The sequence below is a fragment of the Numenius arquata genome, chromosome 10, assembly GCF_964106895.1.
Source record: "Numenius arquata chromosome 10, bNumArq3.hap1.1, whole genome shotgun sequence".
Lineage (NCBI taxonomy): Eukaryota > Metazoa > Chordata > Aves > Charadriiformes > Scolopacidae > Numenius > Numenius arquata.
Genome location: NC_133585.1, coordinates 22,227,754 through 22,253,865, shown reverse-complemented (window position 1 = coordinate 22,253,865; position 26,112 = coordinate 22,227,754). Strand labels below are relative to the sequence as shown.

General features: G+C 44.5%; 1 protein-coding gene across 2 annotated transcripts; it reads right to left on the bottom strand.

Moving 5' to 3' along the window:
* Nucleotides 1–702: 702 nt before the first annotated feature.
* On the bottom strand, nucleotides 703–25,176 carry A1CF (APOBEC1 complementation factor). Of its 2 annotated transcripts, none has more exons than XM_074154462.1 (11): nucleotides 25,078–25,176; nucleotides 21,551–21,685; nucleotides 21,207–21,337; nucleotides 19,536–19,774; nucleotides 16,190–16,354; nucleotides 9,189–9,286; nucleotides 8,017–8,287; nucleotides 6,321–6,529; nucleotides 4,003–4,139; nucleotides 3,222–3,355; nucleotides 703–854 (listed from the first exon to the last, which is right to left on the bottom strand). In XM_074154462.1, the coding sequence occupies exons 1-11, from the start codon at nucleotides 25,174–25,176 to the stop codon at nucleotides 703–705; spliced, it is 1,770 nt and encodes a 589-aa protein (XP_074010563.1). The 2 variants fall into 2 exon arrangements, with proteins under 2 accessions (XP_074010563.1, XP_074010564.1); XM_074154463.1 differs by having other exon boundaries at nucleotides 6,321–6,505.
* Nucleotides 25,177–26,112: the final 936 nt, after the last annotated feature.

Sequence of the window (26,112 nt, the reverse complement as noted above, 5' to 3'; positions counted from 1 at the left end):
TGCTGAATGCTTGCCTCCTGCCTTAAAAATCAAATTAGTGTTCAAGAGCATGCAAACTAGCCTGTTAGTCTTGGCAGAGATGTTTATGATAAATGTCTTTTTTCCTTGACTGTGCCAGAATGAATTTAAAAGATGCTTGAGATGCCTGAACACATCCCCACAATGCTAGTGGCACGGGATGCTTGGAGGCAAACTGGAGACCTCCAGGTGGCCAAAGGGCAGCCTTTCATTTTAACCACTGCTCTGCCTGGCTTGAGGAATTTTGGGATGAACGGCAGAGAACTCCTGATGCAGAGAGGGGCTGGCTGGAGACACCCCATCCTTCCCCGGTCCCATGTCCCAGTGTCCACAGGACCAACTGTTTTCAGCACAGGTTGTTGCTTGTAAACACACACACAATGGTGTGCATGTATATATACATATATATGTATGTACATACACACACGAGAACCACTCATTTTCTGGGCTGAAATTTTGCTTTCTAGTGTGAAAATCTGATTTTGAATGATTTTTTTTTTTAATTTCTCCTTTCTCCCCTAATATCCTGTTACAAAACTAAAGAACTACAAGAATGAAACTCTGACTAAAATCTAACTTCAGGTGACAGATTAGGTTAAAATCATGAGGGTATAAGAATTAGGAGACTGAGATATCTTTTTTCCTGCCTGTGCTCGATTTAAGGGAGCTTGTTTAAAGACAGGATTAAAATGCTCCGTAGCCATCGCTGCGTGCAGCGACTGTGAAGGCAGGGTAGGGTTCGTAGGCTGTGTACGTTGCTAAATCTTGTCCCATAGTCACCGCTTGTTTGAGCTGGGTGGCTGTGACGGTTGCGGCTGCGTTAGCAATGGTATATCCTGCAGGGGAAGGGAGGGGGAAGAAAAAAAAAAAAGCAAATTAATGAAAAGATGTGCAAAACTCACCATCGCCTGATAGTTTTTGATGGGAAGACTTTGCTGTGGATGGGAATGACATAGGGAGCAATGAGTTTGTTTACGGGAATAATCTAATTAGATTAAATAGGTAATTTCTGGTATGTTTCTTCTCCAAGTTATAGGTCATTTAAAAAGCTGGAAAAGTAATACTTGTTCTCACCTATTATTTGTTAAACACACTACTTGAAAAATGCCCCTCTCTGTTGAATATTTTTTCCTTAGGCTTTGATTATTTCTGAGCTAAGAGGGTGTTAATAGGGCTCTGTACATGTCCTCCCATGCATGACATGAGGAGGATAAGAAAATTAAGTTATATATAGGAAAGGGACAGGTTTCATAGAGAAAATATGGCTCTGATATCTTTCACAGACAAAATGCATGCAATTCTGGAGAGCCACGTTAGAGAAGAGGGAAACTCCCTCTATATAATATTGAGGAGAAAATATTTTGTAAACTGGACTTTTTATCCCACCAGTTTCTAATGGAAAATGTGGTTTCAATGCTTCAAATTTTTCCATGGGAAAATGCTAGTTTTGCTGATTTAAAATGAATCACTGGGAAAACAAACATCATTTGGGGCTGGTTTGTCCGAAAGCAGGGGATAGCAGCTTTTTGACCAGACCACAATATTCTGTTGTGAAAGAATCAAGAACTAAGACAAAGCCCAGATTTGGGAAGAGCAGCTGGGGTACCCATTGGTTCTGCTGCACCAGGCTGTGCTGCCAAACTACATCCCCCAGGGTTCAAAATCTCCAAGTGACCATCTGAGCAAGGGGAACAACTCAAGGTCAATCTGAGACAAGGTGCTCTCGGTGCAGGGAACGGAGATATTGGGCAACACTGAGAGCATGTTGCCTCATTGGCCGTGTTACCTTAGGGGAAAACATGAGAAATTTGCTGTAATTTGAGTATTGTGGCTGCTCAAAGTATCTTCTTTGCATCAGCAAAGCAAGGTACAACCTTTGGACTAGGAATTGAGCAATATGTCATTTAAAGCATATTTGCCACCATCATAAAAGAAATGAGCTGCTACCTGGGCATGGCCTGAGCTGAGCTGAGCTTCAGAAAGCCCTGATCAAGGACCATTGTGTGTTGCAAGCAGAAAGTTTAATGTATGTCAATTTGTTGAGTTTCCAAGACAAATAAATAAGGATAGATGAAAGAAAAAGGAGAGATTATAATTAAGCAGTAAGTGGAGACTGGATTCAATAAAGAGCCCATTTGGTTTCCACACTGCGGAAGCCTGCACAAACCCAGACAAATTGATTTTTCTGTGGCTCTTGCGGACTCCTGTGGCAGGAAGCCGGATAGATTTTTTTTTTTTTTTTTAAATCCATCCTTGAGACACTCCAAACAACTCAATAGTACTGACTAATGCATTCCTCATGTCCAGTTTAGCATGTGTTGCTCCCACTACATCAGAATAACGGTGATGCTGGAGACCACAGTAAATGTAATGCCTGTGAGCTGGAATCCTGCTCCCACCCTGTGTTTTCCATGACTTCCCAAGCTACTTTGGGCAGTTTCAAGACCTGTTGAGTATGAACACCCAAACTGGGAAAAAAACCTTACAATGGGGAGAGGGGGGTGTAAAAGCTGGGATCAGATCCTAGCTTTCACAGTTGAGTCATTTCTTTGGCAGATGAAATCGAAAGTGTCGGTTCAAAAGGAGCTGGGGATCCTGGGGGACGACAGATGGACTGTGAATCAACCAACCATTCGTCTTTGCAGTGAGGAAGATCTATTCCATCCTGGCTGGCATCAGCCAGCAGGTCTAGGGAGGGGACTCATCCCCAGTGTTGCACAGGGGATGTCAGTTCTGGACCCTGCATCCTATCTGGGGCTCCCAGTTGAAGGGAGGTATCCACAAACTGGAAGGAGTGGAGGGGAGGTGAGTACCTGGGATGTGGCCCTGAGTGGTGGGGGATCCCCATCCTTGGACACTGCCTCAACTTGCCTGGACATAGACCCAAGCAACCTGCTGTATCTGTGGCACTGACCCTGCTGGGAGCAGGGTTGGACCAGAGAGCCTCCACCCCGGTGCTTCCAGCCTGAGTTGCTCTATGGTACGTACACCATAATTTGAGAAGTCCTGATATAGAGATAAATTGCTATAGGCAATAAAGAAGCCATACACATAAGTAACACCAGTCAAGGTGGAGGCGTATGGGGGATCACAGTCACGTCTGTCCTCAGTGGCCGGAAACGGGTTCATTCTTGATATTCCACAAGGAAACAGCAGGAAAAATAACATTCCAGGAGACTGTTGCTGTACAGACCTTCCCGTACCTGGAAAAGCTGGGGCTGCAGGAGGCACCTCTGCTCCCTCCATGGGAATCCCCAGTGTCTGAAGGGTGTATTCAGCTGCATAGGTTTTGGCTTCATCGATGTAGGCACTGAGCTTGGGTGGTGTGAAGGGATGTCTGTGAGTACAGCAGAATGTTAGCTTGTTGATGTTTTTTTCTCTAGGACTTCCCTGCAAGATGTTTTGATACACTCATAGATGACATCATCCCACATACCAAATGGAAACATTATTTTACTGTGATGACGCATTAACAAAAATACTCTCCTCATAGTAGTGCGGTTTCTCTGCTGAGTTTATCGGCCCTGGGTGTCATTTTGGACACAACATCCTGTTAGAGCACGTTGTGCATTTTCAGTCCAAAAGGAAGCCTCCTGCGGTCTGCATTTTTCTTTAAAATATGCAGCAAAGGTTTTTGGTCAGAAATGTTTAGAATCATATTTGGAGCTGAATTATCAGAACGTTCTTTGAAGCTGCTTTCGTTTTCCGTCAAAAGCTATTGTAAGCTTTATTTTTGTGTTTAAAAGCACCCTTTTGCCTGATTATTTCTGGCTTTCTCTAATCTTTACACCACCAGAGAGAGAGCACCAAGCACAGTAAACATAACTATCAGTCTATTTTAGTTTGTGAATGTTTTTCTTCCTAATATATATATGTGTAAAAGAAATAGACACCTGTGCAGTTGTATTTTAAGGAGAGATGCTAGATAAAATGCAATTAAAAAAAGTAATCCTAAACCCCAGAAAACTTCAAATAGTTACATACATGGTGGGGTTCTGGCTGGCGAGGGCAGGGATGGTGATTTTGTATAGGAAGAGCTGTCTTTGATCTTGGCCAATTGCAGAGTGGAGCTGGTAAACAGGCTGTCCCCAGTTGTTTTTCTGGCAGATTTCTTCTAAGATCTAGAAGGGAGGAAAGAGATTTTTTGCTCAGGTTAATTGCTGTGCAGTAGCCTTCTCGCCCAGCTCCAGCCCCTGCACTGGTCTGCTTCCTTCCCTCCAAAGGGTTTTCAGGGGTGTTGTGGCAGCTTCCTCAAAGCTTAGCAAAAGAAACATACAATAAATAGCTGACAGGATATTACATTCACCTTGAAGTGTAAAATTAATCTAAATTTTTTTTATTTTATAAATCCATTTAAGTCCTGAAGTTAATGATTACCCCATTAAATTGGACGTTTTTGTCCTTTTTCTGATGAGCTGTTTTATTCTGTTATCAGTGTGGTTTTCTTTGAATTATCCCCAAAAACTCTACCAATGCAATTCTGTTTAACAGTGCTTAAACACTAGGGTTGCATTCATCTTCACTGCTCTGTTACCTCCCTGGCTTAGTGCATCACAGTGCATGAAAACTCCGAATAGTCTTCTTTTCTTTAAAAAAAAAAAGAAAAAAGAAAAAAGGTAGTGTTTTCATCCAATTAATTATACGGGCTTCAATAGGAAATGTCTGCTTTTAGATTGAAAGAGAAATGCTGAACCATGCTGCCCCCAGCCTTAGCACAGCTTATTCCATCATAATTGGGAATCACTCTCCGGAAACACTCTTGTTGGTTTTGGTTTTTTTGTAACCCACTGGGTATGTGCTGTCCCAAATGGGTTTGAACCCAGCATGGTGTTCCCGTGCCTCCCTGTGAGTGCTGCTCAGACCAGTTATTTTTTCAAGTAGTTCCACCAGACCAGAAGCTCAGTGGAAAAAGTGTTGGGTCTTGGGGCTTTGCAGCACTGGCCATGCTGCCAGATGAGTTGGACCGAAGACCCCCCAGGAGCCTCCAACCTGCATCTTTCTGTTGTCTACCTTATTTAAAAATTACACTTAATTTTATTTAAAATTAAAGAGTAAAATTTAAATGTTAGTGCTGCTTTTAATTTTGTAATCATAGCTCCAACTGCAGTTTAGCACTTTGTAGTGTAAATAGAGTAGTTCATTACATTTCTTGGCAACACTTGTTTCCTGCTGTCCCAACACCTTTATACAGATGTGGGTTTTATAATGTTACATCAACGTTTAATTGCTCAGTAAGGCAGATATACTTATTAACACTGAGCATCCCAGCTAGGCAGTGGCAATGAAATCCATCATTCAAAGATGTTGTTGAAACAGCCTCAGTGCAGCAGAAGGGGAAGCTGCCCAAGTTACCAGGTATTAATGAGGCTGTCCCATTAACAGGGCTGTGGTGAAGCAAGCTGCAGCTGTTTAAGACCTGCTGTTGTAAAACAGTAGTAGTGGGGGAATTAGGGAGCTTGGCTGCTGGGAGAATGTGCCCCCAAAAACTAGTGTTGCAATGGCCTGGCACTGTTACTGCACTGGTTGAAATACAGGCAGTGGGCGTTTGGTGTTGTTGGGAAGAGGATAAAATTAATTTCACCTGCCCTAAGGCAGCACAGCACCACTCAGGCTGTTTCACCCCTCTTCCATGCTAATAAAATAGAGCAAGGGGACTGTGAAACTTTGCAGGGGAGTGGGAGGAAACACCACTTTCCAGTTTTCTGGGGGAGAAAAGGATGTTTTCGTACACTTTGGCAAACCAGAAGCTGTGGCAACTGAAGTATTAATAGGCAAAGATGTGCTACAAAATTCAGGGTGAAGCTAGTTTCTCATGTTGCTTTGGATGATGTAAGGGGAAAGGAGGTGCCGTAAGAGCCAGACCCTCAGAAACTCAGGGAATTTGTTCTGGGTTTGCTCTCCTCAGCCCTCATCCATCCAGCTCAATCTCAGTCCCGCATGTACAACCACATCAAAAGCCTCCTTGAGCAACCACAGTTTCTGCACTGGGCTGGGTTGTGCAGGCAGCCAACACCTCTTTCCCCATATATGATTTTAAAACATACATTATTTTTCTATGTATGCACATTTGTTCCTTGGTGGAGCCCCAAGCAATGCATCCTGTTTATCAAACCCATTTTGGGTGAGAATTTCTTTACTCTCAGTGCTTTTATGAGGTGACAGCCGTAGCTGGATTTCATCTTACCCCCATGGATTTAGTTGCCGGCCCTCAGTGCAGATTCAAACAGGAGGCTGTTTTCCCAAAAGCATTTTGGGCAGACAACCTCCATCTGGGATACTGACTCTCTTTTTTGCGCACATACCTGAGGAGCGAGTTTGATCCCTTGGGGCTTTAGCGTGATGTGGTTCATCGGTGTGAGCTCCATTCCTGGCAAGAGGTCGTAGAGTTTATCCTCTCCCCTCTTTTCTCCTTTGAGCTGGTATCCACGCCCCAGGCCCGTGTACGCCAGGTAGCCGCGACCTCCCAGTCCTCTAACTCCCGCAGCCCCTACAGGTACATTCATGTAAATTTCTAGGAATGTAAGAAGGCATTAAACTGAATCAAATTGCCGGAAAAATTACCCTACTTCTCGCTGAAATGGAAAAGTTAGCCCCACTTGCCAGGTTTAAGAAGAAGATGGGCAGGAGCCCACCATAGCCTGCTGCTGGAAAAACCCAGGCTCGACATTGACACCCTTTCTTTTTGGGCTCGTATGCTTGGACAGGTGAGGTTTTTTTGGGGGGGAAACCCTGCTTCTTTCTGAGCCAGTTTCTGTCTTTTCTGGTCAGTTTTGATTTTGTGTCATCTTTCTACACAGATTTGTAGTTGAAAGGCAGAGAGGGGACAGCTGGTGTCACTTGCTACCCTCCAGTGTACTTTCACTGTCTTGAAGAATTCAGAGTTTACACATTGCTTATATGAACCAAAAGACTTTTTTTTCCTGCCATTATGCTTCCTTTTTTCCTTGGGGAGCTCTACCTGGGAGTCTGAGGAGACTGTAAGGCAAGAGAGGGCTGGTGGGTTATCACATCTGGGCCTTTCCCAGTGCAACCTTCATAGAAGCTGGTTTTACCTGTGTGAGCAAAATATGGGGGGGCAGCAAGAGAAATTCCTGCTCCCCTGCCCCCTTCCTTGGAAAAGGGGAAAAATTGGCTGGCACTGTCCCTGTCAGCTCTACCAGGGTGCCTGCCGTGGGACCTGGCCACGGGCCTGGGGACACAAGCTGACTGCCACAGGCGTCATCTTTGTAAGGAAGATCAAATAGGTGAATTTATTTATTTTTTTGCTAACCCCCCAAGCTTACTTCTGCACTTACCAAATGATGCCTGCAACGGCATTTAATTTGAGGGTATCTGAACATGGGGATTCGATTTGCTTCTGGGTGCAGTTGCCCCAGATCAAAGGCAGAGCCCCAGCAGCTTTCAGAAATACTCTCTGTTTCCATAGATTGGTTATTATTAGGTTAATGATCCCCCCAAAAAAGGACTCCATCTCCCAAGGCTCACAATTAATGGCTTTCTTGATTTCAGTTCTGGTTCCCTTCTCTGCATGAGGGCAACATGACCTCCTTGGGAAACCCTGTGGCTTGGGTCAGAAAAAAACAGGAATGGTAAAACTTTCCTTGTGACCTTCAAAGCAAAGTGGAAACACAGCAGAGCTGTGCTGGCGGCTGGCTGAGGGAGTTGGCTCTGAAGGGGGGAAAGGAAAATTGTTTTATTTCATCTTCCCTGCTGGGGCAAAACCAGGAGAATCTGTGGTTTATTTCCACTGGACCAAGGGCTATCAGTAAGCTCCTACTCCAGGAAAATGGTTGGTTTTTTTCATGCCTTGCTTCATCTGCTGGAAGATCACTACACCTTTGGGAAGGACTAAGTCTAAAAACTGTTTTCCATCCCTGTTTGAAAAGGGTCCAGCATCCAGGGCAAAGCCGATGCCCTCAACATGAGTCTAGGGAGCAGCTACCCAAGCCCCAGTGGAGATATTTTGCTAGAGCTGAGTATTGGCTTGTCAGGAGTTACCTCGGATGGATGGGGGCCGGATGATGCTCCTGTTGCTGATGCCCTTGATGGCAGGGAAGTGGAGATTGGGGATAGCTGCGTAGGCTTGTGGTGCGTAGAAAACTGGGGCACCCAGGTAGGCAGCGGTGGGGTCATACATGTGTCCGAAGGCGTAGGTGTATTCTCCTTGCAGCATGGTACCTCTGCCACCAGTTCCCCGGGTGTATCTGACATAGCTGTCCTTGTCGACGGGTTTGGCTAACGTCACCTCGATCGGGGACCCATCCAGCACCTTCATGCGGGGGTCATGGAGTGAGAGCATGAGAGAAGCACAAGTGTAAGTCTCCAAAGTGCATGGGAATTTTCCTGCCCAGGGAGGCACTTTCCCCGCATGGTTTGCTAATGGGACAGGGAGATGGAGAAAACCACCCCAAAAAGCCAAAATCTCCCTCCCACAAGTGGAAGAAGGCACTGGCTGGGTGAAGGTTTAACATGTTGAGAGCACCCAGCCCTGACCCCAACATGGAGAAGCTCAATCAAAAGAAGAACCAACATGGCTGTGAAGCCTTCAAAAGTCTTTGCTTCCCTGCAAAGCAGCATTTAAGTCAGTGAGATTACACATGCTGCTGTGGAGAATAGCAATAGCACTAAAAATAGGAGCAGGGTTAACACCTCTTTGGGAACAGCTCTTGCATTACAGTGCCGTGAATTACACGTAGTGCAAGAAGTACTAAATACAGCAACCTTCTTGCAAACCCGCATCTGAATTTGGAGCAGATGTTTTGGGTTGACCTTGTTTGTCCCGGTTTGCCATTCACACGCTGTCCTGTGAGTGGTTTTGTTGGCATATGGGGACCAGGATGTGAATGTGAGCCAAGGGAACCTGTAACCCCTCGTTTGCTAGTCCTTGTTTTGGCTTTGCTCTGCTTTTTGTTTTTTCTGAGCAGTGAACTACACTCCGATCTGGGCAAACATTTAGCACAAATGCAAGGAGCAAGAAGCCAAAATGAACAGTTTGTGTATATTAGAGCTTCTGAAAGGCGAATTCTGTGGTATAAAAGCAGCCTAGAAAGAGAAAATAGGGCTAACACCTTCAGGATGCTTCTGTAGCTAATAAACCATGCAGCTTTGTTTCAGCTGTGTATCACATACTGCACGTAAGCCCCACAAATTAGCATTTACAGCAGCTTTACCTTCCCGTTCAAGGCTTTCATGGCTTCCACCGCATATTCTCTTTTATTAAAGTGCACAAAGGCGTAGTCTCTAATTTTCTTTACTCTCTCCACTGCACCTGCAGAAAAGGTTGAAATATTAGTTGGAAATGGGTATTAGTTGGAAAATACAGACCTGAAAGAGCAACTGGACTGGGTTATGAGCCCTTGGAGAGCAAAATGCTGATCAAGGATAAAAGAACAAGAGGACAGTGTCTCCTATACCTCTTAGGATCTATATGCCGTGGGAAAGTAAACGTATAATGGTTGTAGTATTTCAAGGTAAACTAGAATTATTTGGGGTCAGACACTAAAAAGTTTCCCATTAAACTGCAGTGGCTTTCTCCTGTCCAAAATGCTCTGTTGGACGCTACCTTTGGTCTTTTTTCTCTCTTCTGTGACAGACCACCAAGACCAGATAGCTGAGCAGGACATGCAACAGCCCTGGATTTGGTGAGCTACAGGTAACTCCACCATGTGATGACCACATGATTTTGTACATCCATTGTGCATGTTACCTGGGGGCAGCTTGAGAAAAGCTGGTGCTTCTGCCATAAAACAAGGAGGCTTTTCTCTTAACCATCAATTCAGGATGTTCAGCAAGAACAAGCATCCAGTCATGGGGATGGGTTGGGACCAATGGGACATCAGGCACCACAGCCTTTTCTGTGCGTGTGGAGCACCCCTGGGACAGGGCCTCAGGTGGTGAAGGATCCCCATCCCCAGCGATGCCCCGACTTGCCTGGACACAGCCCTGATCAGCCTGCTGCAGCTGCCGTGTTGGCTCTGCTGAGACCGAGGTCAGACTGGAGAACCTCATCCTGGTGTCTCCAGCCTGAATCTTTCTTACACCTCTGTGATTACCCGAAATAATCCAAATTATCCAAAGTAAATGGCTTCTTGTTCTTTTCTTCTATGTCCATCTTATACACCTTTCCCTTGTCAGCTGCTCTGCTGCCGGGAACTTCTCAGCACCGAGATACTCAGCACTAATAAGTTTATTGCCAAAATAACCACACTGGTCTTATTCTCTGTAGTCACAAGCTTTAGATATCTGCCTTTCCTTCTCTAATTGTTCATCTTCCCCACTCCTGTGGGTTGGGAAACACATCATCAGCCACAGAAATCATAACACCCCCAAACACATCCTTTAGAAATATATGCTGAATGACTCTTCTGTTGGCTTCTTACCCTTTAAAGCTGAACAGGTGCACAGGGAAGTGTCATATTGCCACAAAAAGCACTTACTTAAATAACTGCAGGAGAAAATATATTTCTATGGAGTTCAGGGGGAGTCATTAGGAGCTCCAGTGAGCTAAATGAAGCCTGTCCCAGCCTATAACCTGAGCATCCTGCACGTCTTCAAAATGACACCAGAATGGTAAGTAGCACTTCGTGTACTTCTGGGATCGGAGAGTGATTTCCTAAGCCTGAAGTTATGGGAGTTACATGCTGATGCCTTGTTTACAAGTCAAAGTTTTAATGAACGCTCTGTGTTTTAAAAATCCCCCTTCTGCCTCCTTGAGAGTGCTCTGTGTTACTGATCCACCCCTGAGCCAAAAATCCTGCTCTTCCCTACTTCTGCCTCTGCTGGGACAAAGCAATGTGATATCCACCCTTGGGCCATACCCACGTAGAGACTGTCCGTGTGATGTTACAGGGGGAATATTGTCCCCTTCAGTACATTTGGAGAGCACAACCTTCCTGCTGGAAACTTTGCCAGGGTTGAGGATTTTTGCCAAAATGTCTAGGGAGCAAGGACAGGGCTTTTCAGTGAAACAAGTGATGCATAATCCTATAGAAGTCATCAGGCACAGATTTAAGGGGTGATACTCGTTCTATATTGCAACTTGAGAGGCAAAAGCAGCACTCCTGGTAGTGTCCATGGAGCCCATAGTGATGTGGTAATTGCTCTGTCATGGGGACCTCAGGATCGCAACTCCTCTCGTTAGGATCATTTTTTATTGGATGACTTGTTACTGTCAAAACAGACTCTTAATTCCCTGGATCAAATGTACACTTCAGGCAAGCAGCACTGAAATGCAGCACAATGAATAAGGCAGATAACCAAGGCAGGGAAATGAATCATTTCAGACTCTTGCTGACTCTTTTGGTTGTCATCTCACCATAGATTACACTGTGTATGCTCTCCTCAAAGCTCAGGTCTGATGCACATTTTTTTCAAAGTATGACACAGCTTTAAGAATGGTATTCCTGATTTTATCCACAATAAATAAAGCTGTCCATTAAAAAAAAAATTAAAAATTTTCCAGCATGAGAAGTAAAAAGGTAAAGCAAGGAAAGGAACACTAAAGGTGGTACAGATCTTCTGTTATTGTACTAGAAAACTTGTTTTAGGAGTAAACCAGATGACTTTTACCAAAGTGTCAAAGGGGCATAAATGTGTTTGTGGGGAGTGCAAGCAGTTCAACGTTCAGGAGCAAAACTGGGTAAATAAAAGGAGGAAACAGTTAAGAGAGTGGAATGACACATATTTAACTCAGGTAAAATGGGATCTCTAACAGCTTGATGGTGGCTGAAAGTATCAGCCGGAAACATTAGAAGGACAGACTCATGAAGAAACCTCATAAAGACTTCTGCATCGTATATATATGATGTATAAATAAAATTAATAAAGCAGAAATGAAAAGTTAGTGAAGGAAAAATGGAACTCTGTAGTGTGTTTTAAAAAAATTAATAGAAGGAAGTTAATAGGAATAAGATGAAAGGGGATTTCACATAGCCAAGCATAAGTTACTAATGCCTGATGGACTGTGTGGCTTGGAGAGATGCAGAAATGGGTTATTTTTACTTTGTTGGTTTTCAGTGGAATTTCCTAAAACTGGAGCAACTCAGAAGTAAAATCTCCTTTGAAAGCCAGCAGGATTTTTATTCCCAACGAACTCACTTGTTTTTTGAAAAATCTCACCCTAAGGACATGCAATATATGCCATGAAGGAGTACCATCATATTTTATGTTAAATGATAGGCACTGATTATTCACAAATTTACAAAAGAATGTGGGATATATTTGTATGAAAATGATAGAATTCAGAATCTAGCCAGATTAGATAAAAAGCATTTGAATTAAACCACTCTATTTCTATCATCAGCCCTTGCCATGGAAGAAGAATGCTGAAATCACCCAGCTGTTTCACCAACTCTCTCTTTTTAAGGAAGACCAAAATGATTCAAAATAATTTTTATTACACAGGCATTCCCATGCAGCATTTTGGATCTCTTCCAGTTGCCAATTATCCTAGAAAGGTTAGTAGTGTTGTTAGCTGGAAACTAAGCAGCTCTTAATGGACTGACATGACATACATGTTGGGTGGGAGCCTTCAGACTAATGATGATTTTTGTGGCATTACACATGAACATTTTACAGTGGAAAACAAATTATTTTTATTGCTTTATAGAATCTCTTCATAGAATGGTTAGAGTTGGAAGGGACCTTAAAGATCATCGAGTTCCAACCCCCTGCCATGGGCAGGGACACCTCCCACCAGAGCAGGTTGCTCAAAGCCCCATCCAGCCCGGCCTTGAACCCCTCCAGGGATGGGGCAGCCACAGCTTCTCTGGGCAACCTGGGCCAGGGTCTCACCATCCTCACAGGAAAGAATTTCTTAATAGTATCTAATCTAAATCTCCCTTCTTTCAGTTTAAAACCATTACCGCTCATGCTATCACTACAATCCCTCATAAAGAGTCCCTCCCCATCTCTCCTGCAGGCCCCTTAGGTACTGGAAGGCTGCTATAAGGTCTCCCCAGAGCCTTCTCTTCTCCAGGCTGAACAACCCCAGCTCTCTCAGCCTATCTTCATAGCAGAGGTGCTCCAGCCCTCTGATCATCTTCATGGTCTCCTCTGGACACGTTCCAACAGGCCCATGCCCTTCCTGTGCTGAGGACTCTAGAGCTGGACACAGTACTCCAGGTGGGGTCTCACAAGAGCAGAGGGGCAGAATCACCTCCCGTGACCTGCTGGCCACACTTCTTTTGATGCAGCCCAGGATGCGGTTGGCTTTCTGGGCTGCCAGTGCACATTGCCGGCTCATGTTGAGCTTCTCATCCACAAGCACTCCCAAGTCCTTCTCCTCAGGGCTGCTTTCAATCCATTCTCCTCCCAACCTGTATTTGTACCTGGGATTGCCCTGATCCAGGTGCAGGACCCTGCGCTTGGACTGGTTGAACTTCATGAAGTTTGCACGGGCCCACCTCTCAAGCCTGTCCACATCCCTCTGGATGGCATCCCTTCCCTCCAGCACATTGACCGTGTCACACAGCTTGGCGTCATCAGCAAACTTACTGAGGGTGCACTCAGTCGCACTGTCCATGTCTCCAACAAAGATGTTGAACAGTACTGGTCCTAGTACTGACCCCTGAGGAACATCACTCATCACTGGCTTCCACTTGGGCATTGAGCCATTGACCGCAACCCTTTGAGTGCGGCCATCCGGCCAGTTTCTTATCCACTGAATGGTCCATCCATCAAATCCATGCCTTTCCAATTTAGAGACAAGGATGTCATGTGGGACAGTGTCAAACACTTTACATAAGTCCAGATAGATGACGTCTGTTGTTCTGCCCTTGTCTACCAATGCTGTGGCAATATCGTAAAAGGCCATCAAATTTGTCAGGCATGATTTGCCCTTGGTGAAGCCATGTTGGTTGTCACCAATCACCTCTTTATTTTCCACGTGCCTTAGCAGGGATTCCAGGAGGATCTGCTCCATGATCTTGCCAGGCACAGAGGTGAGACTGACCAGCCTGTAGTTCCCCAGGTCTTCCTTTTTTCCCTTTTTGAAAATGGGTGTTATGTTTCCCCTTTTCCAGTCAGTGGGAACTTCACCAGACTGCCACGATTTCTCCCACTTCCTGGGTGACCAGGTCTCCTGTTTCCTTCTGGAGAGGGCCCACATCTTCCCTAGTCTTGCCTTTATCCCTGATATATCTATAGAAGTTTTTCTTATTATCCTTGATGTCCCTGGCCAGATTTAATTCTGTCTGGGCTTTAGCTTGCCTAATCTGGTTCCTGGCCACTTGGACAGTTTCTCTATATTCCACCCAGTCTACCCGTCCTTGCTTCCACCCTCTGTAGGCTTCATTTTTGTTTTTGAGCTTATCCAGGAGCTCCTTGTTTATCCATGCAGGCCTCCTGTCTTTTTTGCCTGACTTCTTCTTTTTTGGGATGCACCTCACCTGAGCTTGGAGGAGGTGATCCTTGAATGCTAAACAGCTTTCTTGGGTCCCTCTCCCCTCCAGTACTTTTCCCCATATTACTCTGCCAATCAGGTCCCTCAAGAGCCCAAAGTCTGCTCCCCTGAAGTCTAGGGTAGTGAGTTTGCTGTGTACCCTCCTTGCTGCCCTAAGGATCTTGAATTCTACCATCTCATGATCACTGCAGCCAAGGCTACCCTTGAGCTTGACATTCCCCACCGGCCCCTCCTTGTTGGTAAGGACGAGGTCCAGCCTGTCTCCTTTCCTCGTTGGCTCCTTTACCATTTGAAGAAGAAAGTTGTCACTGACACATTCCAAGGACTTCCTGGATTTCTTGTGCCCTGCTGTGTTGTCCCTCCAATGGATATCAGGGTGGTTGAAGTCCCCCATGAGGACCAGGGTCTGTGAACACGATGCTGCTCCTATCATCTATAGAGGGCCTCAGCCACCCTGTCACCCTGGTCAGGTGATCTGTAGCAGACCCTTACTGTAACAGGGGGGTTACAGTTACAGTAACCCCTGTTCCTGTAGTTCCCTTTAATCCTGACCCATAAGCTCTCCATTGGGTCTTCATCCATCCCCAGGTGGAGTTCCATGCACTCCAGCTGGTCATTGACATAGAGGGCAACACCCTCTCCTTGTCTCCCCGGCCTGTCCTTCCTGGAGAGTCTGTATCCCTCCATTCCAACACTCCAATCATAAGGACCATCCCACCACATCTCTGTGATGCCAATAAGATCATAGGCCTGGAGGCGTGTGCAGTCTCTAACTCTTCTTGTTTGTTCCCCATGCTCCGTGCATTTGTGTAAAGGCACTTCAGCTGGGTGCCCAATGGAGCTGAATTACTGGCTGGAGTAGCTGCATTTCCTTTGTGTTGCTTTTCAGGTGGCCTTCCTTTGAGGTGTTTTATCCATTACTCCCTGGTTCTTTTTGCCTCAGGAGCCCCTGCCTGGTCCCCATAAGACTTCTTATGACTTCAAAGTCATAAGACTGCAGAGTACCCATCACATCTCAGAGCAACAGGTTGAGGGCCTGTGCTAGTGACCCATCCCACAGATCTAGGAGCATCATCCCTTGGCTTGTCAAGGGCTAGGCAGATAATGTCCCCCTCCGCCAATAAGCTTAGTTTAGTTTAAAGCTCGGTCAATGAGCCCCGCTAGCTCGTGAGCTAACACTCTCTTCCCTCTTTGAGAAAGATGAACCCCATCCGACACCAGCAACCCTGGTGCCATGTAGGCCACCCTGTTGTCGAAATACCCAAAATTGTGGTGGTGACACCAGCCACAGAGCCATGCATTGACAGACTGTACATGTCTGTTTCTTTCAGAGTCCCTGCCTATAACAGGGAGAACAGAAGAAAAGATTAACTGCACCCCAGATTCCTTTATTAACCTTCCCAATGCTCTGAAGTCTCTTCTGATTACTCTTGGGCTATGTGTTGCCACCTCGTTGCCACCCATGCGAAGGCGCAACAGCGGACAGTAGCCTGAGGGCTGAATCAGGCTGGGGAGTTTCCTAGTGATGTCCCTGACCTGGGTCTCATGGAGGCAGTAGACTTCCCTAAGAGGGTCTGCCCAGCATATTGGGCCCTCTGTTTCCCTCAGAAGGGAGTCACCTACAACTATAACCCACCTCTTCTTCCTTGTGGAGGTGGTTTTTAAACTGGGGGTAGGCCTTCTCTTCTTTTGGCATTTTATGAATGGAGAAATATTTCCATTTGCAGTAGCAGTACTTATTTAGGAGTTACTGTGTCAATGGGTTCCTACCTGGTTTGATGTTGTTGAACTCCTTTTCTATGGTCTCTTCAGTGGTCGAGAGCATGAGGTTCCTCACATAAAGAATTTTTACTGACGACATGGTGTCTTCATCCACCTCCACTTCTGGTTCTGCCCAGTCAACAGCGATAGGGTGTCCCCACAACTGGATCCTTCCTTTAAAGGGATTGGCATAGTCAGTGTCAGACAGGCTTTGGTTCCTCTCACTTCTGCTCAGAGACTATTTCACGAGCAGCATGAACAGAAGAATGGGCCAATTCTACAAATGGGGCCGAGATAAGCCTTTCTAGCTCCAAGCCCAGCTGCTTCATTAATTCATTTCCAAAAGCAGATGGTTGCATTTTCAGCATGCTCCCACTAGTAACGTAGATGCTTGCAGAAATGCAGTGTCCCGAATTAAAGAAGTGAAAACATAGTACTATTCAAGAACTCCTGCATTCCCTGGAGTGCTCTCTGAAGGGAAATATTTTAGTGAACTTATAAAGATCCCTCTTGGCTGCAAAAGTTTCATTCCCTAGGGAACAGGAGAGGGATACAGAAGTCCTAGCTGGTTGAAATGAAATAGTAGAAGCAAGGATGTCTCTGCGTGCAAGTATTTGAAGTCGCATGTTCACCACTGGGTGAAGTTGCAGCAGAAGTAGTAAAAAGGAGGGACACAAAAAACAACGAGGCATAAAACAGGGTGTGGGTGTGGAATAGAAGCCCACGGGCTCTGTACACACCAGATCAAGATACTAAGGCGCAGAGAATAAAAAAAGCAAATAAAGAGGTAGTTAAAGTTGATGTTGTCACCATGTTATCACACTGAGGTCTGTAAGAATTTACATTGAGTCACCTAATTTGTAGTAATTGATTAGTCAATTAGTGATGCTTAATATGTAATAAAAACTGACTGCTACAGCCTTGTCTCAAAGCTGTGGGAATCGCAGTGATGAGCAGCAGGACACTGGGTAAGGCAGAAGGACCTTTACGTAGTGACAGTTTCTTCACCTCCTGTCTTCTCCAGACAGCAAAAATACCTCTTTTTCTTCCCTGTCCCTTCTGCATATCTTGCAGGGAGATCTTCCACCCTTTTCTCTTCAGGAGTGTTTGAAATCTGGCCACCCACGGATATCCAAAAACCTCAAATTTCACATGCTCTGTCTGTGGTTCACTTTTTCTCCAGTAATTTTAATCGTCCCAGCAGCTAGTTCATTGGATCTACAGTAGGGACTGTTTTATGTCTTAGCAGCATGGTAAGTGCTAGATATTCCTTCCAAATAATGAAATAAAATGTCTGCCTCTTTAGCAATTGTCCCCCAAAGAGTAACTGGATCTTTCTGTGTTTTTTCTTTCTTTCTCTCTGATCTTTATGACATGAAGATTGGGTCCTCTTTTCTTAAAGGAAGAAACCCTGGGATGCCTATGCCAGTAGAGGGAAAATGAGAATCCTGCAAAACGTTTTTGGACAGATCTAAAACAAGACCTCCTATCTTGCATTTTCACTTGGATAACCCATCTAAGATGGGATGGGAGCTCCAAACTAGAGAAAATTAGAGGGTGAAGGTAGAATTTGGAGACCTGTTTTTTTATATTGGAAGTGAAAAATAACAAACTAAATGGAAAGAAGCTGCTTCCCGCTGGGAAAGCTCATGAATGAGCTGGAAGTTGTGGAGCAAGGCTGGGATGATGTTCAGCTTTCAGCACTGCCCAGTCTGACTTGGGCTGTTAGTGAACAGAAATAGAGAGATGGCTGCTAATAAAAGCCAGCTGAAATGAAAGGCCATGTGTCCCTTTCTGAATTGCCATTTTCTGTTCAATAGTGGAAATAATGACCTGGTGGACTTGCAGCAAGGAGCTAAGAGCCTCTTGGTAAAACCCAGTCTTCCTCTACCATCTTGTTTAGCCAGGAGTCAGGACAAAGTTTTCATAAAAAGCATCTTTCCTTTTGAGCGTTTCTGTGTCTTCTACAAAGTTCCCTCAAAAAAGCAGCGAGATTCAGAGTAAAGGAAGTGTCTTGATAATGATATTCAATCTCAAATTCATCCAATGCATCAGCTGGAGACACATTCGGTTCCGGCTTGAAACTTTTTTCAAGTTCCTCCCGTACGTTTGCAACATCTGAAGACTCTGGCTCCTGCTCAGGCCTTTGATATTCCTCAAACTGTTCACCGAGGTGTCCCTAAATTGGAAATTACTAGTGCATTGCACATGTCTGTTCTGGGCTACATGCTCATTCCCATCTGTCTTGCTGTCTTTGCTCAGGATTTCAAGTGCTCTGCTCCCTCAAGGCTGCTGTTGGCAGCTGTGGCTGTGCCTGCTCCTTCCTTCACTCTCGACATAGAAACCAAGAAAAAGTTGTGCTGAAGCACAGACCAACTGAATGTACTTCCACAACTAGGGAGATGCTAAAGTGATGCAGAAAATGCAGAATAAAAGGAAAAACAGTCAGTGTGAGATATCCCACAATAGCTGTGTACTCAGTGCTCAAAATCATGCTCCTTTTTTTACAACAGGAAAAAAGGATTGAAATGACTCGTGGTGTTTCACAGACTGTCCTATAGAAAGAACGAAAGGAGGCTGGTGGGTTTTGAACAAGTCTCAAAACAGAAGGTTTATTGGATTCTTTCACCAGCTGTGAGCTGGGTTAAATAAAGCAGTGCAGGAGATGCTGACCATAAGACAGCATGAGAAAATTGATGAAATCACTGCAAATGCAATTAATGTTAAGTGACTCCTTCATCTATCATCTGCCAAACTTCTCTCTGCTACACACTGGTCTTTGAATGTCCTCCACTGCTCAATTGCATAAACTTGCTGTTTATACTGTTTAAATCCGAAAGCAGCTCCTCATTTGAAGTTTTCTTCCCATATGGAAAATATCCTTTTTCAGGAACATCCCCAGTATATTGTCAAGGCTGAATATGGTCTTGGATGCTTTCCTGAGAGATAGTCTCTGAGAGGCCATAAATGAGGCCCAAGATAACCAGAGGATAATGCATATTGTATAACAGAGCTGTATGGATACACACAGCTAAATCCATCTCGCTCTACTTTTAATAAATTCAAGCTCCTAAATAAAGAGTGTGGGTAATGAGCATGGTGCTGAATCAGGATCTGTAGTGAGTCATCCATCCTGCACCTCAGAGCTGGGGGGACTCCATCAGCCAGCCATGGTGTATTGGTGTCCCTCCTTGCTCTGAGTGTCTCTAGCAGCTGAGAGAAGAAAACCAAGCAGTATTTGCTTCCCTGGGTACGTGTGTCCTGTGGAGACTTCGGTCTCACTGCAGCACAACATGTATATAGGTGACCCCTGAGATGAAGGGGGACCCCTACTACCCTCACCATCTGTACTAACCTGGGAGCAATTTTCTCCTGGCCATAGCTGCTGCCCGATGGCTTTCATATTCCACAAAAGCAAAACCCCGGTTTTTGGTTTTATCAGCTGCGCTAGGGTAGACAATGACGTCCACAACTCCATCTGTGACTTTTTTCATCTCTGCTAAAATTTCCTCCCTCTTCTTCGTTTTGGGGATCCCTCCCACAAACAGGCGGCAGTTGTCCACGCTGGCACAGACTCCAAGCAGACGCCCATTCCTGCATATGAACAATATTGCTGATTTGTCAGGAGTCAGGATCAGTTCTCAAAGAGAGGAAAAATTAAAATAAATCCCCCCTCTTGTACCAAAACACAAGGTTTCGCACTCTTGCGACACACGTCGCTTGGGACTTTCAGGTGGTCTTGCTCAATGCAAGATCTAACCTGAAGACTGCCACTGCTAAATTTGACATCAAAGTAAGGTAGCACAGTTGAAATGAAGGATTTGAGATCATGGGGAAACCAAAGCCAAATTTTGATTTCGCTTCCTGGGATTCTCCCTTTGCTCTTCGCAAAACCAGCAACTGTACCTACCACCCATGGTCACAGCAGTGACTTTTGTGTTGCCACCAGTATAAGCCAGGATTTATTGTCTCCAACAGTGATTTGTAGCTTCCCAGTCACCACTGGGTCTCACAACTGATGTTTTGGGAAAAAACCCTGGTCATGGGGATACACCACCTTGGGCTTACTCGTGCCAGCTGTTGTGCAGACCCCAAAGTAAAAATTTCCTTACATGCACTTTGCTCACCTCTTTGTGGTCCAAGCACCTCTTGCAGGCCTGAGAAGTTAAAAATTTCTTTAAAGGAGTCTTTGGAACAAGGGAAGTAAGCAGAGGATGTGGAGGTGGATGAAATCTGATCTTTAAGACCTTCCAGCCTCTGATTCAAATCCTCTTTCCAAGCCCTCTCCATGGGCCTTGTGACCTGCTCATCCTTAGGGTTGCTAGTAAAGGAACTCACAACTCATCTTTTTTTTTTTTTTTTTAAATGAAGGTCATAAAATTGCCAGAATGGTTTATCTCTAAATGCTTCTAAGCAAAGGCATCTACTCATCTCACTTTGAACTGGAAAAAAACATTAAATGCAAACAAAACATCTTGATGGGCCCATATGTTGTTGATTTCTGGGTGTTTTGTTCCCAATTTTTAGTCACAAACATGAGGGCTTTTTCTGTTCCTATCCATTAGGAAATGTCACTGTTTTGCCAATTGGTTTCTATCCTATTTCACTACTTTTTGCAATCGCTCTGTCTCCCAGCATGTATTTGCAGTATAAGCCATGAGAGAGATTGTGGATAAGAATAAATCAACAAAAAACAGCCCAAAGGGGAACATGAAATAAACAGCAACAGTTAGGCAAAAGTTAATTTGATCCAAAGCAAAAAATTTTTTCCAATGTTCTGGTAGATATATTTTTTTTTCATAAGGAAGCAATTTCCTCCAAAAGATTTTAGCTCTAATGAGTCCTACATATTGCCTTTGTACAATGGCAAAAAGCAATGACTGCACAGGGAGACAGGTGATTTCCTCTTAAAGCTTAGGTATCTAAATAACCTTCCTCTGGGCTGCAAGGAAAAATATGCATTACATAACAAAATATATTAATATATATGATTTAAAGTTGATGCGAAGGTGTTTGCCAGACTTACCTAATTTCATAATTATTCAGTTGCTTTATTGCATTCTTCGCCTCCTGTTTATTTGAGAAGGTCACAAAGGCATAGCCCCTGTTGTTGCCATTAAAGTCCATCATCATTCTCATTTCATAGATTTTCCCAATCTGCAAATAGAAAAAAAATTAATTCTGAAAGAGAAGTTTATATCAGCAAGGTGGGAGGTGTTTAAACAAAGCCGGGTGCTTCCTTGACTATATCACATCAGAGCTCCATCAAGTCAAGGGTAGTCTGGGCCGGATCATCTCCAGTTCAGCCTTGAAATGCAGCTTTGATCATCAGTAACCTCTGCAATATGACTACCCATCACCAAGTCTTACTTTTTCACACAGTGGTATAAGTTCATCTTCAAAGAGGTCTCGGGGCAGTTTTCCAATAAAGATCTCACACCCCCGTTCCGGTGGAGGGCCATCCCAGCCGGGTGGTGGGCCTCCGTATTTCCTCTGCCCATTTTCCTGCCATGGGGAAAAATAAAAGAATGGTTTAGATGTAGATTTAAAATGTGGATGTAACCAACCCCTCTCCCGGGAATGACACTTTAGACACACTCCATTACCAGTGGCTGGAAGTGGATGCCCTCCTTTGCTGCAAGGAGCAACTCTTTACAGACTCTTATCTCTTTTTCAGGGATAATGTAGTGTGCATTGGTTGCCCTACTGCCATATCTACTGAAAGGCTTTGATATCCCAGTTAGTATGCCGATGATGTACAGGAGAAAGGTCTGGTTAGTACCTAGCTGAGTTTTTCTAAGCAACATGCATCAGTGTATGCTCTGCAACTCAATTGCTACTTCAGATGTCCAAGATGGACACAGTCAAATACCTCATTGGAAAATGTAGGTCTGCTTGGCTATGGGAGGTGAATCTTTGTGGACTGTATGTTAGTTGTGGACTGTGTAATATAACACTTGGAAAATATATAACTTGCCATGACTCTTCATCTAATCATAAACATTTATTAGCAAAGATACTGCCTCTTATTTTAGTAATTGATGGAAGGCTTCCAATACAGACCAAACAAAAGACTCAGCAGGATCATGTCTGAAAGCAGAAGGGCTTTCCAAAAGCAGATGGCATCTGGAGGTCAGAAAGCACTAACATAGGGGGAAAACTGGGGATGAAGGTAGAAATTTGGAGAGATGTGGACAGAGTGAAAGGGGCCAACCATGGAGCCTGAGGCATCGTTGGCAGCACGTAATGCTGGAGCTGCTCAACACCCTTGAGAAAAGATGTTTGTGCCAGCAGTTGGGCTTAGCAAAGAAGTAGCAAGGCTTGGCACAAGGTGTGGTGAGGACCTGAGCCTGGAGCCGGACAGGGAGAAATGGTGCATCCCAATGCCCACCACTTCCTGCACCCAGGAGAAGTGAAGCCCTTTCTATAACTGTGCTGGGCATTTCAGAGGGAGCCCAGGAGGGGAGGATGTCAGGGCAGAGGAGATGACCACAGTGGGCACAGAGGAGGGCCGTCAATAGTGGGAGGCCATGTGACAGGCAAGAGATGATTCCTGCCTATCCAGGAGTTTCTTTAGGCAGGAAGCAAGTCTTGGCCCAAAATGATAATCAAAGATGTGAAGACCAGCCACTATTTCACCTTTTTGATATGTTTTTTCAACATGAATGTGTCTCTGTTCTCCTATTTTTAATAATCCTTCCTGTATTTCATTTCTTTTTTTCCTTCCTTCCTTCCTTCCTTCCTTCCTTCCTTCCTTCCTTCCTTCCTTCCTTCCTTCCTTCCTTCCTTCCTTCCTTCCTTCCTTCCTTCTTTCCTTTCTTCCTTTCCTCCTTCCTTTCCTCCTTCCTTCCTCCCTTCCTTCCTCCCTTTCCCTCCCTCTGTCCCTCCCTCCCTCCTTTCCTCCCTCCTTTCCTCCCTTTCCCTCTCCTGTCTTGCAGCAATGCCCTGCTCCCAGAAGAGCTGGGACTCTGTCTATTTTTGGCTCTTTGATCATTTCTCTAGTCATTTCCCACTCTGGGATTATTCCAGGCAAGTGAATGCGCATATGGCTGACTTAAGAGGAAGGCCTAAAGCATGTAAACAAATGAAGATCCTTGCAGGAAAATAAGAATATACCACAGCTCTTTCAGTTTTCCCGAGCCTCTAATGGGCCTTGAATTACCCATTCTCATTCCTGTTTTGCAAATGTCATCAGCATAGTGATGGAGTCATGGGAATATTTGAATTTATGAATTAATTCTTATAGCAAATCTAACAGGAAGACCATGATGTTTCAGGCTTTTTTCTGCCCCTAGTTTAGCTGAACTTTGCTGGCATGGCATGTTTCTGTCTCTCTAGCTATTCGTTAAATGAAATCAAAAGGCGATGGGTATGTTTTGTGTCTCTGCAGTCATCTGCAATTTTCACTGGTGTCTCAGCTGGAGGAAGAAGCTGATCACCTGGAGGAGTGCTGAGCTCATCAATAATGGTCTAAAAATGGCCAGAGGAGTCATACTATCCCATTTGAAGCCAAGTGAGAGACAATCAATCAAACAGTTCATATTTTCTTTTCATTTTGTCAACGCATGTGGGAGCTGGTGTGTGAGGAGGCACAAGAAGATATAAAGCCTTCTCTCAATCTGCAGTAGCTCTGTTTGCAGTTTGAAGGCAGCATCTCAACAAACTCGTCTTGGCAAAGAGTCTGAAGTGAAGGAGGACTTCATTGTCCCCTTCACAAAAATGAGTGACCCTGGCATGCATTGAGGAAGAAGGTCTTTGCCTGAATAGATATATTGGACGAAAATCCCAAGGAGACATGGAAAAGGAAATTAGGAGCGGGAAAAAAAAAAAGAAATATAAAATGGTAAGCTTGGAATGGAAAAGGTAAGCAGAAAAAAGATGCTGGGGTAGTGGGGAGGGAGTTGGGGCTTGAAATCTGTGGCTTAGGAACAAGCTATAGCCAGTTGTGACAGTATGAAAAACTGAAGACCAGGATAAAGAAAGCCACAGTAAATACACGACATAGAGAAGTTATTTATCTTCTGGGTCAGGTACAGCAGAAAGCCTCAAGAGCAACAAACCTCACTGCTGGTCTGGGGCACATGCGGGATTAAGGGCTATAGGAAAATGCGTTTTCCCAGGAGTCTTAGTTTTTTGCTTTGGGCTGTTGTGCCCTCTAGTGCTGCACAAAGCAAGGCAAAGTTCAAGGCAGCCACATGCCTAGAATCCACAATTTTCAGTCACTTCTTCCAGGATGCAAGGTCAATCATATAAGTGCTCAATGCTTTCAAAAGATTACCTTGTTTTGGTCATGCTAATTGAGAAAGACTTCTTCAGATGGCTTTTGAAGAACATGCCCAGTCTCCATCTGTCCTAACCGGAGGAGGATTTGCACTTGGAGACCTTGAAGACTAAACTGGGAGCAAACCTTTGGGGTTTGGACAGGTGAGGCACCTGCCTCACGTGCACTTGTGCATGTGCAAGGGTCTATACAAAAGGCGGATCTGGTGGTGATGTGTTGGACTGCCTATGGCCAACTCTGGACCTATGCTCTTCTGAAACTTTGCTCAGTGAGTTTTCTTTGCTACGCTACCACTACAGCCATGGCTTTGAGACAGCAATCTCAACCTTTCCCAACATTTAGCAATGCTCAGGTGTTTTTTTTTTTTGCACCTTTATCATAATTAGGTATCAGGCAAAGAATTCCTGGAGGAATAAGATCCCACTTCATAAAAGACAGCACCTATCACGCTACATCTGTAGCTATGTGCAGCACAAACGTTAGAGAAAAACAGAGAGAAGAATGAACAAGGAGCGCTTCATGCGTATAGATTTGCTGCTGAAACACCCAGTACAATACATTGCTTCAGGATGAAGCCAGACACTGCACACAAAAGGACATGACCGTGAGTTCCTACCTGGATCAAATTATATCCCGTTCGCTGAATTAATGCACGGAGGGCAGCTTCTTTCTGTGTGCCGGTCAATCCATCCCCGGATTTGTGATTTGATTCCATTGTGAGTGATTATCAGCAAAAAATCAGGTTAATTAGGGGTGCTCACTGCAATCAAATTTAAGATAAATTAAATAAATTAATATGGCTAGGAGGACAAAGTCCTAGAAAGGACTCCTGAGAAAGTTAACAGGATCATTCTTCCTAAATCAGTCATTTTGACATAAAAACAAAACACCACAGATGGTGTAAAGAGCAAAAATATCCCCCTCTTACATGTTGCATGAAAATAAACAACATTTAAGCCGACAGTCAGATTTTTGGAGAGCACTCCAGTGAGACGCAGAGGGATATTGTAACATACCGGTGCAGGTGTCTTAGGAGGGAAACACGTGTAAGATGCCTCACCGTGCGCTGAGTACATGACAGTGAGCCCTTCGTGCCATTGCAACCTGCTGACACTGGGAAAGGAACCTCATACAAACCATGTCCAACACACTATGAGAAACAAGACCTAGGTCCAGATTTGGCCTATTTTTAAAAAACAAGAACATGGGAGAACTTCAGATCTGTATCTAGGTTCAGGGCTGGGACAACCTTGGGTTCAGATGTTTTGATTCAGAGCTGTAGTTTTAGGTCATATCAAATTAAAGATTTTTATTTTTTTATTTATTTTGGGTTTGGGTTGAAAACACTAACATTCAGCTGAAATCTGAATCTGAATTGGGTTACACACTGGCAAAGGGGCATTTATAAGATGGATTTGCTGCCTATAAATTCAGGCTGCCTTGTTTTTCCTGCATGCTGAGTTTTGAGCATGTGAAAAACCCATTTTTATCACCCAGGCACAAAGCAGGTTCTGCAGGCACAACATGGAGCTTGAGGATTCATGATGACGGGCTGATGCTGAACACCAGCAAGAGCTAAAACCACTTGCCTCCTTGGCCCTCATAGCCAGGGCATGTGCTGTGGGCTGGTAGGACCAAGAACTTAGAGCAG

Coding starts and splice junctions, on each gene's coding strand:
- A1CF (XM_074154462.1), bottom strand. CDS start 25,176: ATGGAATCAAATCACAAATCCGGGGATGGATTGACCGGCACACAGAAA. Junction 16,355..19,535: donor CAGGAGAAAATTGCTCCCAG/GTTAGTACAGAT, acceptor ATCCCTTTAAAG/GAAGGATCCAGTTGTGGGGA. Junction 855..3,221: donor TGCAGCCCCAGCTTTTCCAG/GTACGGGAAGGT, acceptor CTTCCCCTGCAG/GATATACCATTGCTAACGCA.